At 34.7% G+C, this 22,504-nt stretch overlaps 1 protein-coding gene across 1 annotated transcript; it reads left to right on the top strand.

The window, feature by feature from the left end:
• Positions 1-584: 584 nt before the first annotated feature.
• On the top strand, positions 585-10,218 carry LOC147396571 (uncharacterized). The gene is made up of 5 exons (XM_086451449.1): positions 585-1,048; positions 1,148-1,359; positions 5,102-5,383; positions 8,655-8,777; positions 9,905-10,218. The coding sequence occupies exons 1-5, from the start codon at positions 742-744 to the stop codon at positions 10,067-10,069; spliced, it is 1,089 nt and encodes a 362-aa protein (XP_086307575.1). The 5' UTR covers positions 585-741; the 3' UTR covers positions 10,070-10,218.
• Positions 10,219-22,504: the final 12,286 nt, after the last annotated feature.

The raw sequence follows: 22,504 nt of genomic DNA, 5'->3' as shown, positions 1-22,504 counted from the left end.
TCCTACCTGAACCATTAGCCCCCTCCGAAAGAATGATTAGGTTACTCTAATTTGTAGAAGCAAAATCCAAGATTTTTAAGAAGTGTACTGATTTCCTAACACCACCTCCGTCACAAAATCATACATTATTTATCTCGGGATACACGTAATCATAAATATTTTTCTTATGTATCCCAAGGTAATGATATTCTGTGATGGTGGCGTGTGTGAGAGGGAGTATAATGGTTAGTGTGTCATATTATCACAACTCTTTTAAAAAGAGTCCCCTTCTATTTGCGTCTTCTACAACTACACAAATATGGTTCCAGAGGTTAGTTTATTTTTTAGAGTTGTACCGTTGCTGCGGAAGACATTGGATTTACAACAATTCTTACATTTTTTATATGGGGTGCGCACATAACCGTAGATGTAGTGGTTCCTCACGATATGAATAAAAAACATCTACTGTTATGCGTGCACCTCCGCGTCAGCAATGTAAAAATCGCAGTAAATCCAACCTCTTGAATCATTGAACCCGTCCAAGAGGGAGCATGCTAAAACTTAAAAGAATTTCCCCATCTGAGGCCCACAGCCCACTCACTTTCAACCATTTTAAGCCCTAGCTTTTATTTTTCCTCCATCTCCTACCTAGTACCTACACTCTCAGCCATATTATGCTCTAGCTGATAAGTTTTTATTCTTCATCTCCCACTCACAAACTATTTCTTCTTGTTCCAGAGAGCCCGATCGATCGATTGATTCATGATGAGACGCTTAATACATATCCATGATTGCATCGTCTCTCCTCAATTGATTCACTTCCCCCAGTACCAACGAAGTCACTCTCCAACTTCAAATTTTAAACCTGTCTTACCCCTCCAACGCCAAGTTTTCCGCTCCAACAGCACCAGAATTTCTTGCTTGGGTGGTAGAAACATCTCAGATCCTCCTTCAAAAGCTCTTCGACGCCTTCTCGAATCTCCAGGAATTCACTTAGGTCCTGCTTGTTACAATGCTCTCAGTGCAAAGCTTATAGAGAACGCAGGATTCGATTTCTGTTTCACTAGTGGTATTAAAATAACTCATTATTCGAATTTCTGGGGTTTTTTTTTTTTTCCTTTTCTTAGTGCTTCTGGTAGTTTCTTATTAAGTTACTTCTCTTCTTCAGGATTTTCGATGGCGGCTGCTAATTTGGGGTTGCCTGATATGGGTCTCATTTCTTATGGAGAGATGGTAGCTCAGGGCCATCAAATAACACAAGCGGTGTCGATCCCCGTGATTGGTGATGGTGATAATGGGTATGGAAATGCCATGAATGTCAAGAGAACTGTAACAGGGTTTATTAAATCTGGTTTCGCTGGCATTCTTCTTGAAGATCAGGTTTCATCTTATATTACTTGCATTTCTTCTAATTCACAATGGTATTGTATTTGTTATTATTTATAATAAATTTTGTCCCCCAAACGTATTGAATCACAAAATAAATCATTTAAAAAAAAAAAAAATTCTTGCCCAATTGAGTTGGGAACACCCCCTCTCACATTTGAAAGTTTTCTAAAAAATTAAAAATACATTGTAAGTGCTCAAGGATCCCATTAAAATAGGCTCGGACTAGACTTAGTAAGATTTTAACTCTTACTAAGGGTAGTTGAGCTCAACTGTTGGCATACAAAAGCATAATCTGACGCCACAGGGTTGTAGAGGACAAAATTCTGATTTTTCTGAAAAACTAAAAAAAAAATGTTGAATTTTAATTTTAAAACCGTGGATCAAGTCCCCAAAAAATTGTTTTTCTTTATCTTAGTTTTTCCATGAAATCTAGATGGTTGTGTTTTTGAATTGCCAATTTGGTAATCTGTTTGAGCTCAAGAACCCGTAGTAAGATTTAAAATCTTACTAATTTAGTAAGGAAATTTCTTTTTGGAAAAATGATAGTATTCAAAAATCAAAAAATTCTCAACACCCACGTTAATACTTCAAGGGTTTTTTTTTTTATGTTTTTTTTTTAAAGTTGTTTTAAGGCCCCCTCCCCTTATACATTAAAAAAGTAATTAAAAAAAACTGACTCCGACATCCCACCCACATTGGAGGTCTACAAAAAATTATTATTTTCATCTAATTTCTTCTTTATTAAATTTTCAACTCGTCTCTCACACTACAAGCTCCTCTTCTCTCTCTCACACACACATAATCTCTCTTTATAAACACCTTAAAGAGGTAGCTAGAAATTTAATTTAGTTTGGAGCATGGAAACACAAGGAGATCATTCTTATTAAGATAAATTAATATTTAGATTAATTAAGAAAAATCAATTGATCTTTCTATTTTTATCGTCTTTTTTTTAATCTACTTATTCTCGTTTAAATTTCACATAATTAATTAAATTTATTTATTATTTATTGTTTGTTAGCTTATTTTGAACACTAATGCTGGGATGACATTGGGATTTATTGTGATTCTCACATTTCTGACACGGAGGTGCACACATAACCACGGTTTTTAAACTCGTCCGAGACCGAGACGTATCATCCGAGTTAACTCGGTATCAGAGCTGAACGAGACTAACTCACAAAGTGATTTTTTTGACCGAGTTTTATGTCTCACGTTATGTTTTTTGAGTTATCTCATGAGACGTCTCAAACGTATCGAAAAACTCGTCCGAGACGACTCAGTATCAGAGTTGAACTAGACGAGACGCTATACCGAGTTTAAAAATCATGACATAACTGTAGATGCTTTTTACTTGTATCTCAAGGAAACATATCTATGGTTATGTGTGCACCCCAAGTCAGAAATGTGAGAATCGCCGTAAATCCCAATGTCACCCCAGCACGACTCTATTTTGAATTGTTAAAGGAAGACTTTTTTTTAATCTTATTTTGGATTTAATTTGGTTTTTCATGTTTTTAAGTGGATTAGTCTTATTATTATTGAACATGATTTGCATCTTTAAAAATGAGAACATAAATTTTAAATAATTTCTTAGAATTTATTGAAGATGATTTGCATATTAAAAAGAAATGATTTGTAAATAAAATTTTATTTTATAGATAATTAATTGATATTATTTATATTAATATAGTGCAATATTAAAAAGGCTTCTTTAGAATTGTTGCCTTAGGCCTTAACTTGTATCGAGCTAGCACTAAAGAGGTCAAGGAAACTATTTTGAGGACCAAGTTTTTAGATGAAGGATTCCTTCTTTCTATTATTATTATTTTTGTTTTTATAACCAAAATTTTATTAATGGAGGACAAGAAGTCCTCAAGAGGAAAATCGAAAGAAGAAACAACAAACAAGAGCAAAGAAACAAAACAAGCACAACCCCAAAAAAGCAAGCACCACCCCAACAACAAATAAAAACCCCCTCTAAACTGGAACCATTTGCTACTAACAAGCTCCACCTAAACAAGAAATCCTCAAAGCGGTAACCCTTAGACTCGTAGAATTGCTTACACCAGTTAAAAATCAAACCCACAATACTAAAGATGATCTCCTAAATAGTATGTTCCTTCTCTTCAAAAATGCGTCGGTTCCTTTCTTCTTTTTCTTTGTGTTATGGAAAGAAAGAAATAGGCGAATCTTTGAAGGGAAGGAGCATTTTATACAAGAGATCATCTTTAGGAGTGTGGTTTTGTTGTTTTATTGGTGTAAACAGTTTTTAGACTTCAAGATTACCGTTTTGAGGATTTCTTGTTTAGGTGGGAGCTTGTTTGTAGTGGGTGACTCTTGTTTGGAGTGGGTTGGAGTTGTTTTTCTTTTCTCTCTTTTTTGTTTCTTGCTTTGTTTGTTTTCTTATCTTTGTCCATTTCCTTTCAAGAACTTGTCCTCTGCAAATAAAATTTTGGTATTAAAAAAAAAGGAATAGGAGAGTCTTCCAAGGCAAAGAGCTTTCAATTTATGAGATGATTGTAGAAAATTTAGGATTGTTTTTTTTTTTTGTGTAAGTTAACAAGGATTTTGAAGGTGTCTTTTTTGAAGACTCTGTTTGGAGATGGGAAGTAGTATGCTTGTTGTAAGTCAAAGTCTGTTTTTGTAATCATGATGGTTTACCTTGACCTCCTTTTTTTGAAAAAAAAAAAGTAAGAAATATAATGAAAAAATACATTGACTATTTCATATAGAAAGAGATGTTTTGTGTATTTGTTTAACTTAAAATAGCTTGTTAATATTTAACTAAGGTTCCATTTTGGATTATATTTTTTCTAAAAATATTTATTTATGATAAAAATACTTTTCCAGAGATGTATTTTTTAATACACATTTCGTACATAAAGGCCATTTGGGTTGTCTTTACTGCAAACTGTTTTTCTTTACTTCCTTTGGTGTGTCCCATAAGTGCGAAGGATGAGAATGATAGGTGTAGAATCAAATTTGCAAAATGTACTAGTCTTTTATTACTTGAAAAACATCTCTAATTTGTTTTTCATAAGAAGAACTTTTACACTGAAAATGGTGTTCTATGAAGTGGTCAAAATGTCTGTATTTCTTTTTTTTCTTTTTAGATTTTGTGCAAAATCTAAAAGAGGGAAACAAAAAACTTAGACTTGGATTGAAGTTTTTGGTCTAATTATGTTGCGTGGACTCTTCTAAGAGGGTGAAGTACTTTTGTTGTATTCCAAAACATTAGAGACTCTAATGCAACATTTATTTATTTTTATATATATGTACAAGTTAATATTATCATTTTTCCAATTGAAGTATTCTTCTTACCAACATTGAATATGTGTTATTCTCTTATCTACAAGTATTGCATATTTATAACATGATATCACATCTTAATCTTATTATTCTTAGTATTATGTATAAGCAATTAATTTATTCTAAATTATTTAAAAAATACCAAGCTAAGAATCTTATTTTACGATGTATTCCAACACTCTTTCCTTATTAGTTTTTGACACCCGTAACTATATCCATAGTCCATATGACATAGAAGTTGTCTTAACTTGCCAATTCTATCATCGGTTATCATGTAAGATGCATGCCTCTGACATGACAATTTCGAAAAGGTGTAGAAGTCGTGATTTGTCAACCTTTTTAAAGTGTTGGCAAATTGTGTTTTGTACATTTCTTCAACTGGAAGGTCCTTTGTGCTTACTATGTTTGCTTTGTTGAAAAGGTATCACCAAAAGCTTGTGGTCATACTGCTGGTAGAAAAGTAGCTTCTAGGGAGCAAGCAGTGATGAACATAAAAGCAGCTACTGATGCACGAAAAGAGAGTGGCTCTGACATTGTTATCATTGCACGAACTGATTCTCGACAAGCTATATCCTTGAAGGAATCTCTTTGGAGGTCGCAAGCCTTTGCTGAGGCTGGGGCTGACGTTATTTTCATCACTGCACTTACTTCAAAGGAAGAGATGAAGGCGTTTTGCAATGTTACTCCTCTAGTCCCCAAACTGGTATATTGCTTTTAAATGCATTCATAGACACCAATTAATGGGTATTGAACTCCGTATAGATTACTCCAATACATGGTATTACCGCAAATATATAATGCCTGTTGTAGATAGGTTTGCCAGCACTTATCTCAATGCCTATGATTGAATTAAGATGCGTTAAAGCAAGAAATCAGTAACATTGACTAAATCAACTAGTAAAACTGAGTCAACCTAGTTTGATCAACTTAGTCAACTCGATCCAATCTTTGACTGATCCGCAAGAACTAGTCCAACTCTCTTAGGACTCTTTCTTTTATTGAGTTTCTATTTTTTTTTTAAGTTGCATAAGTCGTCCTAATTTGTTTTTATTTCAATTTTAGAAAGATTATTTTCCTACTTAGTTGTTAATTTGTTTTATGTTTCTATGCTTTTCTAAGTTCGTTTTTTTTCTTTAGGTTATAATTAGAAATGTTTTTTTTTTTTTTTTTGATAAGTTTAAAAGTATTTTTAGGTGTGCAAATTGAGTTCTAATAGGATTAGACGGTTAGTAATATGTTATAGATAGATTAAGAAGTTACTTTTTATTATGTTAGAAGGTTTCTAAGTTGTTATGAAAGAGTTATCTATATAAAAAGCTCCAATAAGCAAATTCAGTTGTTAGTTTTTTAAAGATTGATTAATAAAAGATAAAAAGAAAAGATTTGTCTTCCCTTTCTTTGTTTTGTTTTGTTTTTTTTTTTTTTTTTGAGCATAAGAGTTCGATATTGAGTCTTTATTTTAATGTTTATGATTGATTTCCATCAATCTCAAACCTAGATTGAAGTTTCTAGTTTGTTTCGCTCAATATAGAGATTCTTCATTACTCCTAGTTCTTGGGATTTCACTTTAGAACCTGGTTTTTGACATAAACTCTAGGTTTGGTATTCTACCCTACACCAGTTGGTATCATAGCCATACTCTTTTGTTATTCATCATGCTGATGGGTACAAAGAGTCACGATCTTTTGAAGGGAGACTCACAAGACCATATTAAGCAAGGAGAAGTACGTAGTGCACTTGTGGAAGTTATTGTTCGGTTTGATAATGTTCATCAAACAATTGATGTGAGATTGGAGGTGTATTTAAAGCAAATTCAAGTCAAATACGGCAGAGAGATGGAGGAACTTCGAAGGCAGAAACAAGCTCTTGATGTGAGATTCAAATCACGTCGGAGTGAAATTCAATCCGTGGTCAAGGCCGAATTAGAACTACCACTATAGAGGATTTGTCAAGTTGAAGATGTTTTACAACTCTCTACACGTCTATATTTTCTTTCCCAATTTGCTGATAAAGGTATCTCTTCCCATTCCTAAGTTGCTCCCTAAACCGTCCATAGCCAAAATCGAATTTCCCAACTCCCAACCCTCCCTTCCCAACAAAATCCCTTTGTTCCACCACTTTCAAACCAAGTTGTTCATGGACTTACCCAACATTATACCTTATTGAAACACCAAAACTAACCTTGAAACCATCAACTTTCATATGACCTTTCCTATTCACCAAAATCAGCCAACAATTATCCCCCCACTATCCAAATCTACCATTTGGAAAACACTCACCATGAGGAGTTAAATGCTTTTTCGGAGTATGACAACGCCACACAAAAGCAACATTTTCAGCATCACTACAATGACCTTTGTTATCGTGAAAACAAGTGGGAAAATACTTTCAAACTTGAGGTGCCCACCTTCCATGGGACTATGGAACCCAAGTTATGTCTTGATGGGATGATTACAACGGAGGAGATTTTCAAATTGAAGGGAGTACTAGAGGATAAACGTGTTGATTATGCAATGACTCGCTTTCGTGATAATCTACCGCCTGGTTCAAGAAACTAAAAGACTCTAAAAAAATACTACGACAAGACTCCTATAAACATGTGGGAGAAATTGACTGCTAATAATTCAGAGTTCACTAAATTGTCTGTTTAGAATACTCTTATGGAAACTAAGGGACAATAGATATCTCACTTCATTTGTGGTTTAAGGAAGAATATTCAAATCCCATAATTACTATACATGCCATCAAGCGTTACAGAAGCTTTCCAGAGGGCATGGCTGATTGAATTGCAATTTTCCAAGAGTGACACTCCTTGGACCTCCTCTTATTCCAAACCCCAAGGTCACAACACTTCAGCTGCCCTTACACGAAAGGTTGCTACTTTAGGGACAAACAACAACGAGAAGAGTGCTTCTTTTAGAGGGAAGTGCAACATATGTCAAGAGTTTGGACACAAGGTTGTAAATTATCCAAACAAAAAGAAGATTAATGCTGCCTTATTGAGTTCTACTGATGATCCTCCGGTTGAAGACCATGAGGAATTACAAGAAATTGATGTCATAGACCAAGAAGAGTATTATGGCGAAGATGGGCAATCACTTTTAGTCGTTAAAAGGACCTGTTTCACACCCCGAGGGCCTATGATGAGAAGTGGTTAAGACACAAAATCTTCCAAACTACGGCTAACATTGGAGGCAAAGTATGTCATGTCTTGATTGACTTTGGAAACTGTGAATGTCTTACATCAACTGGTGGTTGATACATTGAAGCTTCCTACAAAATCACATCCTTATCCGTACAAGCTTTATTGGCTCCAAGAGGATAATGAGGCTCAAGTTGACAAGCATTGTTTGGTGCATTTCAGCATGGGCACCTACAAGACAAGGTTTAGTGTTATGTGATCCCCATGGATGCATTTCACTTACTTTTGGGTAGGCCATGGCAGTATGAAAGAGATGTGCATCATGACGGCAAGAAAGACACTTATTCCTTCATGTGGAATGACAAGAATATGTTCTTCTACCCAAAGAAAGATGTTGCACTCATCCCTCCTAATCATAGTCACCACAGTCACCAACTTTTTCAAAAAGTCGTGATTAAATCGCGATTTTTAGGAATGGTGATTAAATTACGACTTTTTGAAAAAGTCGCGATTTAGACAAAAACGAATGGGTATTGAACTTCATATAGATTACTCCAATACATGGTATTACCACAAATATAGGTTTGCCGATACTTATCTCGATGCATGTGATCGGGTGAGGTTGGAAGGAGGGACTGCGAGAGAGGTTGTTATTCCATGTTTGATCTGAAGTGGTGGTGTTGTTTTCTATACTCGATATGTTTGTATATTCGGTCGTTAATGCCTATCTTGTAGAAATCCAATACATTTTTCCATGTTTCTAGAACTTTATTAGTTTGGGAGAATTCAGTATTCTGCGATTAAATAATATAGTTTCTGTGTTCTTGTGTAGGCCAACATGCTTGAAGGAGGGGGCAAAACTCCAATACTGACTCCTACGGAACTTGAGGAAATTGGGTTTAAAATTGTGTTGTATCCACTGTCCTTGCTTGGAGTCTCTATTCGAGCAATGCAGGTGAAATATCTTTTTTTTTACTTATCAAAAAAAAAAAAAGATTTGATGTTTTTGTTCTAGTCTTTGGATTACCTTATCACTGCACTCCTGAAGATTCTAGGTGACCTATTCTGCATTTCAAGATTGATCATTGAATTTGGTTTGTTAGTTTCTTTGTATTGAATGGTGATGTTTACAATGAGTAAATACATTTAATAAAATGTTATGCATTGTTCATACACGGTTTAAGCCTTTTGTTTAATTAGAAATTGCTGCCACAAAGCTAAGGTTATGACTAGACTCCAGCTTGTACACCAGGAAAGAGGGTAATGGTTGCTGTCACAAAACTTTCCCAAACAATGATACCTGGAAGCAGCTTAAATATTACAACCAAGGCATGCCACTTCAGTTTTTTGTGTCATTTCTGCCCAACTAAACATCTCATTTAGTTAAGCTTGACCAAACGATCTCAATTACTTCTAACAAAACTTAAATTCATAACAACTAGCAAGTAGAAGGGTTTTTTCATGAAATTTAGTATTTGTTGAGTTCTTTTCTGCACATATAAAAGTCATATCTGAGTTTCAGCATTTTGGCCAAAGCATGTGTTGGACAGCCTTGGAATGATTTTGTAGCAAGAAAGCATCTCTCAACCAATGGAGAGCTTTCAATTTGGACTCGCATTGCTTGAACATGTTACCTTCCATTCCTTGGATTGTTTAATTCCTTCACCATTTATATGTATTCCCCAATCAGGAAGAGAAATGTTTAAGCTTGATGAAACAAAGTCCAACAATACATATTCAGCGTAGTCACCATTAGACTTAAATTATTGACAAAACTGTTCACTATGTGTAATTCGAGTCATAAGCGTCTTATGTGTAACATCTTTTGTTATAAATTATTGGAAGAACGTGAAGACTTCTATTCTAAGAGTTTTCTTTTTGGATGGGAGTTGGTTTGACAGAATGAAGACTTCTTTTCTTTCTAGTAAGGCTGCCTTGACCTCCTTGTTTGTTTGGCTTTTTCCCTTTGAAGTGGATTTTATACATCAAAAATAAAAAATTGATCCACTGTTCCTGGAATTTGACTTTTAGAAATCTTATTTGGTGAAGATATTTAAGTAACTCTTTGGGAAACATTTGTAGGATGCACTTACTGCAATAAAAGGTGGTCGCATACCTCCTCCTGGAAGCATGCCATCGTTCGAAGAAATCAAGGAAACCGCAGGGTTCAACGCTTATTATGAAGAAGAGAAGCGGTATCCTATCAGCACTAGTCAGCCAACTTTGCAGAAGGTGGGTGAATACTAGACTTCTCTATAAGACTGGGTCATTTAGACCAGCTTCCCATGTTATGATATTTATTTGATATGCCCATGTTTTCATACTGATGACATATGCCCCTTTGACTATGTTCTCCTGCCAAAAACTTCATTTTTAAATGTTATTAATATTTTGAATGTTTCAGTTTTTTAGAAAACCGAAACACTGTTGCGAAACAAAATTTAAAACCATGTTTGCGCATACCATTTGTATCGTGGACATCCTAAAATATTAGAAAAATAGTACTATGGTTGGATTCCTCCTTCATCAATCAAATGTTTCACCACTCATGGTAATTCATTGGGTACTTGCATTTATGTATGCCCTGTAAGTAGATCTTAGGGGTTCACTCAGCCATGGATGGTGCATTCAGTCATTCATAAAGGCTCTTCATTGTAGGCGTGCCTTCAAATTGCCCTGGTACCTGGGTCAACATGACGTATTGATGTGGCTTGGGATCCATGTCAAATACAAATATTAGAATGCTTCAAAGAATGATGAATCCTTCTTTTTTGAAAAAGGAAAAGTGCCTTGCTTCTGCTAGGATAAGTTTTAGACGTGCTCGTAATTCGGCTTGTGTCTGGATTTTCCAAATAGAAACCTAAGAATCAAGTCTGGTAGTGACACACGTGCACTCACACAAACGCACATTGGTGCATGCATGTCACCCTTGTTACTTAGAATTCCATCTTATGCATGGGAATGAACCATCTCTACATTACGAAAGTTATTGAGAAAGAAAGCAATGATCCTCATTCCAGAACCATTTGTGCAAGCCTTACAAAATGTGTTCCAGATCCTCATTTTGATTGACCGAAGGCTGAGAACTGTCTTGGGTTCTAAACATTCATGTCCAGGGCTTGCTTTGATCCAACACACTTAAAGAAACAAACCTAGACAGAACTTGTACTCTTTTGAAACACAATGACTTTTGGACGATTGGCTATCTTGTTTCTCTAGTGTTCCTTAGAGTTTGCCACAAGAAGTCAATCGTGGATCAGATTGAGGATTTTCAATCAACATTTTTAAATGAATTAATATGGTAAGATAAATGCATGGAGAAGATGTAGATCAAGTGGTTTAGCATTTATGGAACCCCCCTCCCCACAAAATTGTTTTCGATTGATATGGGAAGTCCCTCAAATAAATGCATGACATAAAGATAAGGTGATTTCACTTTTATGAGAAAAAAGTCTCTAAATATGTTTTGTTTAATGGTGGGCTCCCTGTAGGTATGAAAATTTTAAGAAGGCTTTTACAAATTTTATAAATAGCAATAAAAAGTCCTAAAGGGCACAAGGGCTATATATCCAAATTGGACTCCATTTATTGGGAATAGGCCTTCTAAGTCTCGGATTTGAATTTTCACAAATAAAACCCATGATCCAATAATTCTAAATGATCCACGTTAAGTATTGGGCCCATCCACTCAACAAATGGGTTATGATTAAGTCTAAAATCCACTAAAATGGATAAGATTAATTATCAAATATCATTTAAATCAATTATGTAAAATCCAGTTATGTTAAGAATTTAAATTATTCTCTTACCCTAAATTTATAAATACCAAAGCTTCTCATACCTGGGGGGATCATTAGGATCACTATTTCTTAGAAGTAAAAAAGCTCTCCCCTAGGAAAAGAAGAAGCTCTTAAGTCCTTGTTCAAAAAAGAAGCAAAGTTTTTCATAAGAGACTTGGACTCTAATTAAACAGAAGATCAAGTCTAAAACCTCTTCTCCAAAAGTTAAAAAATCATTCTCAATTGATCAAGCGTGAAGTTTGGAGAGAAGAAAATCTACAACAAACTTCTAGAAAAGATTAGACCTAAAAGTCATTCCCTAAAATCTAAGAAATCAATCATTCTCAGTTGATCAAACACAAAGTCCAGAGAGAGAAAAATCTACAACAAGCTTCAGCAAAGTCTTGAAAGAAAATAAAGCCTAAAGGCCTTCTTGACAAATACAGTAGTCCTTCTCAAGTGATCAAGCTTGAAGTTTGAAGAGAAGAAAATCTACAGGAAATCAAGTACAACAAAGTCACTAGCAAAACAACATTTTCAATTTATCAAATGCGAAACTCAGAGACAAGAAATCTATACCAAGACTTTATGGAAAATCAAGCACCACAAAACCACCATCTAAACAACCTTCTTAATTGAACAAGCGCGAAGTGATGGAATGTCATTGTATTTCCTCCAAGAATTAATATTTATAACATTTATCTTAACTTGGGCAAAAAGAGGATCGAACCACTAGGACAAGGGGGTTGAATAATGCAAAGAGGATGAAATCGAGTCAAACCAAAGCGATAAAACTATTTAATGGTTTTGGAGTCACAAAAATAGAAATATAAGTTGCTAGAAAATAAACTAATAAAAAGGAATAACTATGGAAAGAGAGACCATTGGAGAGAGAGTCCACCTATAGCAAATTATCCTACTGTCTTTTATTCACTTGTAACTCAATTATAAGGATTTGGTGTTAACTCCTTATATTGGAAGATTTAACAAAGAAAGCTTAATTTTAGAAAACCTAAGGTAGAGCTCCTTCACTTACTAAAGTGTGAAGCTCCTACCACTAAATATCTAAAAATGTATGAAACATTTTGACCTTATCCAAGTATGATTCATCAAGTCTAACATATAATGTGTAGTAGTTCACTATAGCCTTGATCCATAAGAGTTGGACACGACTTGAAGTGAACTCATGAACATTAAAGCATAATAAGAGAAGGAGAAACTAAATTACATTAAAAAATAATCTTGCTCTAGGCTACTCCACTCTCCAATGAAGGGATAATTAACCAAAGATCGTTGTAAGTAAGCTAAAAAGATAAATGAAGGTAAATAAGCCTTCCTTAATTGAATAAAAGTAAGTTACACTCTCCCACAAGTTTACAGAACTATAAAAGAAACCTAATCTAAAAATGAAAAATAAAGGAAGAGGGGCCTTTTCCTTATTGGAGAAGGGCGCCATTTATAAAAAACCCGAGGTTCTAAAAAATTCCTTTAGAGATGCCCTCACCATTTTTAGTAATTTCACATGTGAAACGAATTCCTAAAATTTTAGGGTGACCTAAGTTACTTTCATCACATCTCGGCATGTTTTCACTGCACCTTGGTCATCTTGGCTCCAATTGGGTTGGGTCTTGATTGGTCTTCTTTTGACCTCCTAATTGCAATGCAAAGTCATTTTGGTGCTTTTGTGTTCAAATTAGATGATTTGATATTTGACCTCCACAATGAATACACATGTAATTAAATTTTTGACAAATCCATTTATTTCATGCAATTATATTTATTTATCATGGTAAAACATGCAAAATGATAATTCAAGGCATAACATGATTATTTACTTAATATGGTAAAATAGGGACGTAAATTGAGTCAAATGTCTAGGAAATGTACAGATAAATCAGTGTTTTGAGACACTGATTACACTACTTACATTTTTTTTAGTCCCTAGAATATAAATTATCATTTTCGTAGGCATTTTGATTGTATTTAATGAATGTAACAAGCCCTTAAAACTTATGTTACCCCTAGTAGACGAGTTTAACTCGTAAGGGTTTGCAGATAATATACCAATAAAATTCAAAACAACTTGAAGTAAAAATGATCAAAATCAAAACTTATATTTAAAAGTACAGGTCAATTAAGATTTGTCAGTCATTTGGATGTGATATTGGTATAGAGTCCCAACTCTTATTTCTCTATAAACAAACTTAGATTCAAATTAACCTTTAAGAAATGATATTTCTAACTTAGAAAGTTTAGAAATTTGATTTCTTAGAGTGAATACTAACCTTCTATTTAACCAGGAATAATTGGATTAACTTAGGGTTTAATTCTAAACTTAGCATCTTGTCTTGGGTAGTGAGAAGTGTGAATGTTCACTTTACACTTGATGACTTTTAATCTACTGAACTCTTAATTCTAAACTTTTTATTTTGATTTTTTCTCTTTTGTTTCAAGGGATTTCTTTCTTTTCTTGTACTTTACTCTTTCTTTCTTTTCTATTCTCCTTTTTCACACTTTAAGGAATACAAGTAGCCATTTTCAAAGCACCAAATCTAATTCAATGGTTATCATTCAAGACGTATTCAATCCAATTATGTTTTTCTTCTAATCAGCCCACCGAATGAATAAGGAAGTCAAAGTTCATCAAACCCGATTTTTCCTAATACTCTAGGTTTCAGAAGGTAAAGACTCACTCAATTCAATCTAGGCTCCTAGTAATCTTATTAGAAGTAACTCAAAATTTAAGATAACTTTGATCTAATATTTGCCTAAGAGAACACTAATGAGGACTCTAGATCAAAGCTTTTAATCGATTAGGGATTTAATATTTTTAACAAAGTTCTAAAAATACAAGTTAAGATCTTTAAAATAATAAACCAAAGCTGCTAAAATAAATATTTTTCTTAAAAAAATTTAAAATTTTGTGATTTTTGGAATAGAATAAAAAGAAAGTAGATGAAAATCGAACCCTACACCCTCAAACTTAAACATGATATTGTCCTCAATATCTCAACAAGCAAAAATGCACATGCAAAAATAAAAATTAACAAAAAGAAATGGAGTGGGTTGGATAGTATCTGAAATTGATCTTACAGTCATGTTGTTACTAACACAATGTCTCTTAAAATGAGATAATACACCACTCACCATTGTCACAACGTTAATTGTACTTGTGATATTAATCGTGGTCATGTTGTATGAAGTCAGAAGCATTACGAAAGGTATTGTGCTCATAACCTGGGTGAATGGTTCCTAGGCTATGTCAGTAAAACACATACCAGTAGTTTTAACGTACATTGTGTAAAATAGAAACAAAACAAAATAATTACGAAAAAGAAATAAAAAGAAATTGAAATCCTAAGGCTTGGATGGTGTGGTAACTTTAATTATCGTTTAACGTTGTAAGGCTTAACCCATCACTTTTTAGCATGTAGAGCTTGGGTGCATCGGGTATGTCATTTCGATTTGTCAATGACTATTTGTAAAATGCTAGTAAGGTAAAAACCTATTGTCAGGTAGACCGTTCAGTTCTATTAAGTTTTGTGCAACCCCAAACATATAAGACTACTTATGATTTTTTTTTATAACCTACCACTATGGTTCTGAACTACTAACTATTCCCAATAAAGGAAATGGCCAAGTTTTAGGCCAATAGAAGCGAAGAACTATATTATTCATTCAAAATCAAAAACAAAAAGAGTGGGTTGCATCTTAGAAATGCTAAGTTTAACGTCTTTTGCAAGACAAAAACTTAGTTAATCTTGATAAACGGGATCATCAAGAAGAAGTATTCCTCTTGTGGTGTACACTCAAGAAAAGGTTTGAGACATTGGTAGTTCACTTTGAAAGTGGATCCGTTCTTAGGATTAATGACTTCAACAATACCATGTAACTGTTTGTATATGATGTAGGCTAGTCCAACGAGATTTGAGTTTTCTTGGAAAAAAGTGGAGTTTGTTATCATACAACAAAACTCTTTGACTTAGGAAGAAATTCCTTCTAAGAATATGTCTATCATGAAAGTATTTTGTACATTCTTTGTAACATTTGGCACAATCGTAAGAGTCATTTATGATATTTTCTAACTCATCAAGTTATAACTTACGATCCTCACTGACTTTATCAAAATTAAAATTAAGGCTTTTGATCATCTAATATGCACAATTTTCAAGTTCATCAAAGAGATGACAGGCCTTGAAAAAAACTATTTGATATGGAGACATCCCTATAGGTGTCTTGAATGTGGTTCTATAAGTTCACAATGAATTACTTAATCTCAAAGACCAGCATTTCCTCGAAGGATTGACAATTTTTTCTAAGATGGACTTGATTTCCCTGTTAGAAATCTCCACTTGCTCACTTGTTTGTGGGTGATAAGGCGTGGTAACCTTATGTGTTATGAGGTATTTTCTCATCAATGAAATGAAAATTGTGTTGCAAAAATGCGAGCCACCATCGCTTATGATAGCTTGAAGAGTACCGAATCTTGCAAAGATCGCCTCTTTGATGAAACTAATCATCACCTTATAATCATTCGTCCTACATGTTACGGCTTCAACCCATTTCAACACATAGTTGACGACAACAAGAATGTATTAGTAACTCTGAAAGATATAAATGGGTCCCATAAAATCTATGCCCAAACGTCAAAATTTTTTATCATTCAGATAGGTTTTTAAGGCATTTCGTTATTTTTTGAGATTTTTTCTAATCTCTAACATCGATAATAAGATTTATTGAATTTGTGGGCATCACAGAATATGGTAAGCCAGAAGAAATCACACAATATTTTACCAACGGTTTTCTTACCATTGAAGTGGCCTTCACAGGCATGAATATGGCAAAACTCTAAGATTTTAACTTACTCACAAGTTGGAATACAACGTCTAATGATTTGGTCAGAACAATACTTAAATAAGTACGACTCATCCTAGAAATATCACTTGATTTTTGAAAGGAGATGGAGTTTCTCTTTTCTAGTCCATGAGATTGACAATTGACCTGTAATTATGTAGTTAACAATGTCAGCATATATACCATAGAGCATTGGAATGAGAGATTAGCATAAGTTGCTCATCAGGAAAGGATTAAGAGATAGGTAAAGATTCCTCATATGATTTAGTTACTATCCTAGACAAATGATCTGCTACAACCTTTTGTACGCCCTTTTTATTTCGTATTTGAGATCAAATTCTTGCAAAAAGAAAAATCCAACAGATTAGTTTTGTTTTAATATCCTTCTTGGTTAGAAGGCATTTCAATGCAACGTGATTTATATAGATCATGATTTTCGATCCTATTAGGTAGGGTCAAAACTTATCAACGTCATAGACCATTGTTAGTATTTCCTTCTCTGTTGTAGAGTAGTTAAGCTGAGTATCGCTAAGAGTTTTACTAGCATATTCTATAACATGAGGATCTTTATCGATTCGTTGACCAAAAACGTCTATCGTTTAATCTGAAATGTTGCACGTCACCTCCAATGAAATGTTCCAATTTGGATGTTAAATGATGGGAGTCGAGATTAACTCAGACTTTAGTTAGTTGAATGCAAAGAGATATGATTCTGAGGAGTTGACAGGAACATCCTTGCCTAATAGTTTACGTAAAGGTTTCGAGATTTTCTCAAAATCTTTTATGAATCTACGATAAAATCCTACATAGCTATAGACACCCAATTTTTGTGATTGTCTGATTCGACAACTTGTCACCCAATTGCTAAGATTCTTGATGATGAACGAATATTTTGAAGATTTTTCTTCGTTACTAGACATGTTTCCAAAGTTCAGATGAAATATTCAATGCAAAAATATCTTAGAAACTACACTACACTAGGAAAATGTGACTCGAAATATAGAGATCATCATTTTGGGATTAAAAAAAAAAGTTTTACCATAAAAATCATCAAAAAATTATTAAATTACCAAAATACCCCTGACATCAAAACACCCTTAGAGCCTATATTACGCTTAGGAAGACCCTTTTTAACACATAAAATGACAACTTGAAACCAAAGAAACTGTTTTGTCAATTTTCACAAAAATTGATCAAATTATCAAAATGCCCCTCGTGGGGCTTGCACTTATTTCACGACAAAGATTTGTAAATGACATAAATTGACATTTATAATGAATTTCTTAAAGAAAATGATTCCAAAACATCGAAAAATGACATTTCAACACAAAAGCACTCTTTGAGGACAAAACAGTAATTTTCCAACCTTAAAATTCGAAAATCTAAAATCAATAATTAAAAATCTTAGTAAATTTAAAGTGAAATCTAAATAAATCAAAATTAAATTTTTTTAACAAATAAATACAATTAATTAAGCCCATGGACCAATTTCAAGCGACATTCCATTTACTCAAGTGGGTCCCACCTGACATTTAATTAAAGAACCTCTATCGAGGGTTTCAAAGAATTTAAAATAATTAAATAAACCCTCCACCAAGGAATTTTCCAAAAGATTAAAATTTTAATTCTACTTAACTTAAGAAAACTAAATCCAAATAAAATATCACTTGAATCTTATCTAAAACAACTTGAATATTACTTAGAGATAGACTCTATCTAAAAGAAATTTAGTCTAACTCTAACCTAATCTAAAACTTCTATAAAAAGACATCTTTATCACAAAATCTTGTAGGTTTTCAAAATTCCTAAAGAAAATAAGTCATAAACTCCCCATAACACTCCTAAAACTATAAATCTAAAGTCCCTACTCATACCTATACCACCAAGCCTAGAAACTGATACAAATCAAGGAATATCGCACAAGGAACGCTCACCGTCAAGTTTTTAGGGAACCAATCGCCACAATCACACAAGTAAAATAGGTAATCTTATTATCCTTATTTCAGATTTAGCCGTTTTTTGTAATGTAGATTTTTTTGATAATAGTAGATACCGATTTCCATCGAGCAGGATTGGTGGTTAATACCTTCCAATCTTGTAACCTGATCACCGTACCCATAATTTATTCGTAGATTTTGCTTTATTTATTTCAAGTTAATTTGGCATCCTAGACCGTAAAATTAGATGACAACTCCAAAAAATTGGATTCGTACCCTTTTGATCAAGGTGCTTTCAATGGCGACTCCACTAGGGATTTTTAAGGATCAAGTTTGAAATTATCAAAATTTTACATTACAAAATTGACCTATTCTCTTCACTTATTGGCATGTGATCCTCTCTTTGGATAATATATATATGTGGCGCCCCGCCAAACGCTAACACAAATCCCAAGGCCAAATCCCAAGGTACTAGGTGGCACCTCGAAATTTCGGCATGGTCTCCTCTGTTTATGTTAGCGTTTCACAGAACTCAAACTTGATAAACCAATTTATAACAAAATCTGTATATAAAAATGTAGATACAGGAAAATAACAGCGGAAGGCTAATTACATCTAACATGTAAGTAGATCAGAGTGCGGAAGATTTAATCATATACAGGCTTACCAAAACACTCTCACTCTAACATAGGCCTAAACTCTCAATCCAAAAACTACATACATCCTGGATGAAACTGACAATTCTAACGGATGTAGCCTTAGTGCTCACCAGACAATGAACTCTGATCGTCGATCTAACCGACCAGATACTCTTCAATTACTGACTCTACGCCTGTCTCGGTAGCTGCAAGTGCTGAAACAAAAAAAATAGGAAGGAAAGGGTGAGTAACGAAAGTTACCCAGCAAGTCCACAGCCAATTCCTACCAATAACCCTTCCTAAGCATGATCGAATAAAGCATACTGAATATTTTTAATACATGCAAGGTTTTACAAGATAAAATACGATCAACTGGTACATATAGCCAGGGATGAGCAACTAAACAGTTTAAAGATTACACATGGCATCAATCATCCATACTCATTATACATTTTCCATTCTATGCAAATACCGTTGACAACATTAAAACGATAGACATGCTTTTCAGTTTATAATTCGAAATATAACAACAGATACATAATACAAGTGGTGGAGTATTGGAATTAAAGAGTTGGGATTCCGACTGGATCGCTCCCAGTCAGGACATGATATTCCTCAATAACATCGTAGTTCCTGATTTTGTGGCTGGTCGTGTCTACCACGCTTGCGGAACCATTTATCCGGCTCAGGCTGGCCGTTTGACGTGACCGTAAGCAATGGGTCTCTTTTCGATGTGTCAGAACGTTCGACTACTACTAGATTGTTAGTGATCACTGACTAATCATCTTCGTCTATGCCTATCAGGCGTGCATGTGATTCCCAAATGACACTCCACTCGTATACGACCACCTTTACAATACACGTTCACTGGTAAAGATAAGAAAGGAATGGACCCGGATTCCAGTTGTGACTCCACTCTCATACGCGTCCCATACCACGTATGAGTTTGGTGGTCCCTACCGTACATCCCAGGATAGTGTACCCCTCCGGATGATGTGACACACTATCCCTTCAGGCATTCACAAACCCTTTAACAGCTCACAAAATAGCTACGTACATATATGATTTTTCATTTAAAACAAAAGAGAAATTAACAGAACAGGGTTGAGAACGGATATCCAGTTCCTACCATGCAACCGTGGCCAATCGGCCTAAAATAAATAACAGTACTCAGCGCAAGCGCTAACATAATCGGAAATAAACATGCAACCCTTTCATTAATAACCTGGATATCCTTTCACCAACCTACACACAACATACAATGTAAAATGCAGACATCACCCCTCGGGTGTGATTCTGACATTTTACCGTTCATTCCCTTTTCCCATTCTCTCAACATTCTCATTTTTCATCCTTTCAAATCAACCATTCATTTTCAATCTTTCAAAGTCATTCTTTTGGTCTTTCCATTGAAAACCACCGAAGTTTATTCAAAAACAAGGTCCCGATGTGCACGGGGCAAAAGCTGTTAAAAATCATGAAAGCTGGTGAAATTTGGCTAAGTGTCGGAAACTCAATTTTTCAAACTTTTCGAAATTGAAAATGGATTTTTCGAAATGAAAGTCTCGATCATGAGATTCGACACCATATAGTTTTTGTAATCTAATTCAAAGAAATGCGAAAGTTATTTCATTTTGAAAACTTGCCGAAAACGTCGAAAATTACGTTTTGTTCTTTAAACCAAAATTCGGATTTTGATCCTTTGAGATTTGGATCTTAAAATCATTCCCATTGTTCCGAAATGGGGGGTAAAACCTTAATTTCATTAAAGAACTTAAAGTAAATGGAAAGTAAAAATTAAAGAGGACATTTACTTTAATGTTTTTAATGAAATAAAGGGTGAGAAATAGTGTATAAGGTGTGAGGAGGTCAAGCCAAGAGTCAGAACACTGTTCTAAAGAGAACTGTGTCTGTCGGTGGCTGTCGGCGGCAGGAACAAGATGCTGTCGGTGGAACCGACATAATACACATCGGCAGATGTCGGTGGGACCGACGGTCCTGCCGACAGTGTAAAATTTCTCGCGCTGTTTAGCTTCGTCGGTGGCAGAAGCTCCATTCTGTCGGTGGGACCGACAGAATGCCTTCGGTAGGTACCGGTGGCACCGACCCTTCCCACCTACAGCCTGAACCTCACTCGCGATTTTTGGGTTTTCGATCCCTTTTTCGATTTTCTTTTTCATTCTTCGAACCATTCTACCCACCCACGATTTTGTTATCAAAATTCGATCAAACATAAGCAAAACACCTACTTCTACCATGAATTTGAAATCGAACAACAACTTTCTACGATTTAAATGCAAACAATAAGTTTTATTTTAAAACCCTAAATACACATTTGAGAAATCTAAAGTTACCAATAAGAATTGGAAGTCCCTTACATGGTTGTGGACGCCAAGGGTACAAGCTAGCACTACAACTCAAGGTTGGATGGCTCAAGAGTCGAGGTTGGGCTGACTTGGATGCGAAACGAGCGAGGGTTTGCAAGGTATCCGACAATGACGTTCTCCTTCGCTTCTACAATGAAGTATAGACCTAGCTCCTAACTCGATGAAGCCCTCGGACGGAAGATGTGGAGGTTTACTCGAGCTACCCGGCTGGTTTTTGATGGAGGATGGAGAAAATGAACAAGAACGGGTAAGTAAAGATGGTGAAGTTGTAGCTCTCGACGTAGCCGACAACTTTGTCTTCTTCGTCGAGGTTCAACTCGGCTTCGTTCGGGCTAGAACTTGAAGGGAATGGGTTGAAACCCTTGGGTTGAGACGTGGCTACCGTTTGGTTTCCTTGGAAAAGAAGAGAAATGAAATGAAATAAAAGAAATAAGATTTCTTTTATAATAAAGCTGATGGCATACTTGTAATTTTCCCATCATTTCTAACTTCGTTCGTAACTTAACCATTCGGACTCGAAAATTGACAAGTGAATATACCATTTCGAATAATTTTTCGCTACGGACCTAATGGTATCATCAAATCTTTTCGATTCTCGCTCTAATGAAATTCCACTGTTTTGGATCCCACTTAACACGAAATTCGAGGATTCTATAACTTCTCCATCCGAATTCGAATTCGGACTTGCTTACAGGCTAATGTATATATTTCGATCCTTTTGAATCTAATGGCGAAGTTGATTTTCCTCGAAATTAATCATAGCAATATTCGAGTATTTTACTCTTAGTCTCTCATTCGATATTTTCTTCCAAATCTCACCATTTAATTTCCTCGAGATATGAGTTGAAAATCCGGGGTGTTACAATATATATATATATATTTTCTATTATTTGATTATTATGATTTTTTTTTTGCATGGTTTTGAAAACCAAATGCTTGAAATTACAGCTCCCTCTTATTTTGGGGTATATTATTTTATCCCCATCGACGATCATCATTTGGCAACCCAAAACAATCGAAGATTTGAGGTTCAAATAAAAAGGAGAAGGTTAAGAAAATTTTAGGTCGTGTAAAGGTTGTTTAAAGA

The sequence above is a fragment of the Akebia trifoliata genome, chromosome 8 (assembly GCF_017979445.1).
Source record: "Akebia trifoliata isolate Shusen 1 chromosome 8, ASM1797944v1, whole genome shotgun sequence".
In the NCBI taxonomy this organism is placed as follows: Eukaryota; Viridiplantae; Streptophyta; class Magnoliopsida; order Ranunculales; family Lardizabalaceae; genus Akebia; species Akebia trifoliata.
This window is presented reverse-complemented; position numbering and strand designations above follow the sequence as displayed.

Coding starts and splice junctions, on each gene's coding strand:
- LOC147396571 (XM_086451449.1), top strand. CDS start 742: ATGATGAGACGCTTAATACATATCCATGATTGCATCGTCTCTCCTCAA. Junction 1,049..1,147: donor CGATTTCTGTTTCACTAGTG/GTATTAAAATAA, acceptor TCTCTTCTTCAG/GATTTTCGATGGCGGCTGCT. Junction 8,778..9,904: donor TCTCTATTCGAGCAATGCAG/GTGAAATATCTT, acceptor AAACATTTGTAG/GATGCACTTACTGCAATAAA.